Genomic DNA, 1,421 nt, shown 5'->3' on the forward strand with positions numbered 1-1,421 from the left:
ACCTCAACCCACAAATCCTTTTTTCCCTTCACCCCTTTCATTTTCTCCCCCATCCTGGGGAGGCAGGAGGGTGAGTGAAGGGGTTGTGTGGGGTTGGCTCCCAGCCAAGGGCGAACCCATCACAATATTTTTGCATTTCAAGCCTTTGTAACTGCAGTTTGATCTCGCTGCCTCTGAAACGAGCACAGCTGGCTGCAACACGTCCCGACTGCCCGCCCGTACCCTGGCACTCCCCATCAGGGCTGCTTCGATGTATTGATCCGTGTCTATGTGCAGCCCAGAGCTCGCTGCCTGGCTGGGGGCATCGCGGTGCATGAGCCAGCAGAGGCGTGGGGAGGCTGGCTGGCCCCATACGGGCTGTGCTGGGCCGTATTCAGCTGTGGGTGCAAGGGCAGTTTTAAGTTCAGACTGCGTGTCGTTACCAGCTCTGCCTGTGCTGTGGGACCCAGCCCTGCCTGTCACCTCGGCTGCGGAGGTGGCTGGTGGCATTGCTGGGATGCACCAGCCTCTTTTCTCAGCCACAGATGGATCACGGACATCGCTGGGTGCAGGGGTTGAAGCATCCCCTGCGCTGCTTGCTCCACCCTGCAGGCAGAGGTGCTGCTCATACCTGCCTGCAGCAGCCACGGTCCGAGCATGGACCAGGCTCGTGTCCCCCAGGACCGGGGTGAGCCCCAAGGCTGCCCTCAGCCCACTCCTCTTCCTGCAGGATCCGTCCCCAGCTGTCCAAAGAGAAAATAGAGGGATGTCACATCTGCACCTCGGTGACGCCCGGCGAGCCCCAGGTGCTGCTGGGGAAGGACAAAGCCTTCACCTACGACTTTGTCTTTGACCTGGACACATGGCAGGAGCAAATCTCCACGAAGTGTGTGGGCAAGCTCATCGAAGGCTGCTTCGAGGGCTACAATGCCACCGTGCTGGCGTACGGCCAGGTACGAGCTCTTGCACAGGCACTGGGCTCTCCTGCAGCACTGGGTGCTGGGGATGCAGCCGCAGAGGCTGAGGGGTGTGTGACATCCTGGGTGTAGAGGGGACAGAGAGTTGGCCCTGGGCTGAGTGAGAGCTGGGCAGGAGGTGGCCTTCAGTGGGAGGAGAGGACCATTCACAGGGACCTTGACAGGCTTGAGGGATGGGCCCATGTTCAACAAGGCCACGTGCAAGGCTGGGGCTGCACCCAAGTGCACCTCTGTCAGGGCAACCCCCAGCACAAACACAGGCTGGGAGGGGAATGGATTGAGAGCAGCCCTGAGAAGGACTTGGTAGTGCTGGGGGAGGAGAAGCTCAACACGACCTGGTCCTTGCAGCCCAGAAAGTCAACCGTGTCCTGAGCTGCATCACCAGCAGCGTGAGCAGCAGGGCGAGGGAGGGGATTGTCCCCCTCTGCTCCGCTCTGGTGAGACCCCCCCTGCAGTGCTGCCCCC

The 1,421-nt window shown here is 61.2% G+C and overlaps 1 protein-coding gene across 1 annotated transcript in view; it reads left to right on the plus strand.

The window, feature by feature from the left end:
* Nucleotides 1-709: 709 nt before the first annotated feature.
* KIF21B (kinesin family member 21B) overlaps nucleotides 710-1,421 on the plus strand; it is a gene marked incomplete at its 5' end in the record, with an annotated part of 24,533 nt that continues 23,821 nt past the window's right edge. Inside the window, one exon of the mRNA XM_010077764.1 lies at nucleotides 710-932. Coding sequence (XP_010076066.1) covers nucleotides 710-932 — 223 coding nt within the window. The remainder of the gene's footprint in view (nucleotides 933-1,421) is intronic.

The sequence above is a fragment of the Pterocles gutturalis genome, unplaced genomic scaffold, assembly GCF_000699245.1.
Source record: "Pterocles gutturalis isolate BGI_N339 unplaced genomic scaffold, ASM69924v1 scaffold10858, whole genome shotgun sequence".
Lineage (NCBI taxonomy): Eukaryota > Metazoa > Chordata > Aves > Pterocliformes > Pteroclidae > Pterocles > Pterocles gutturalis.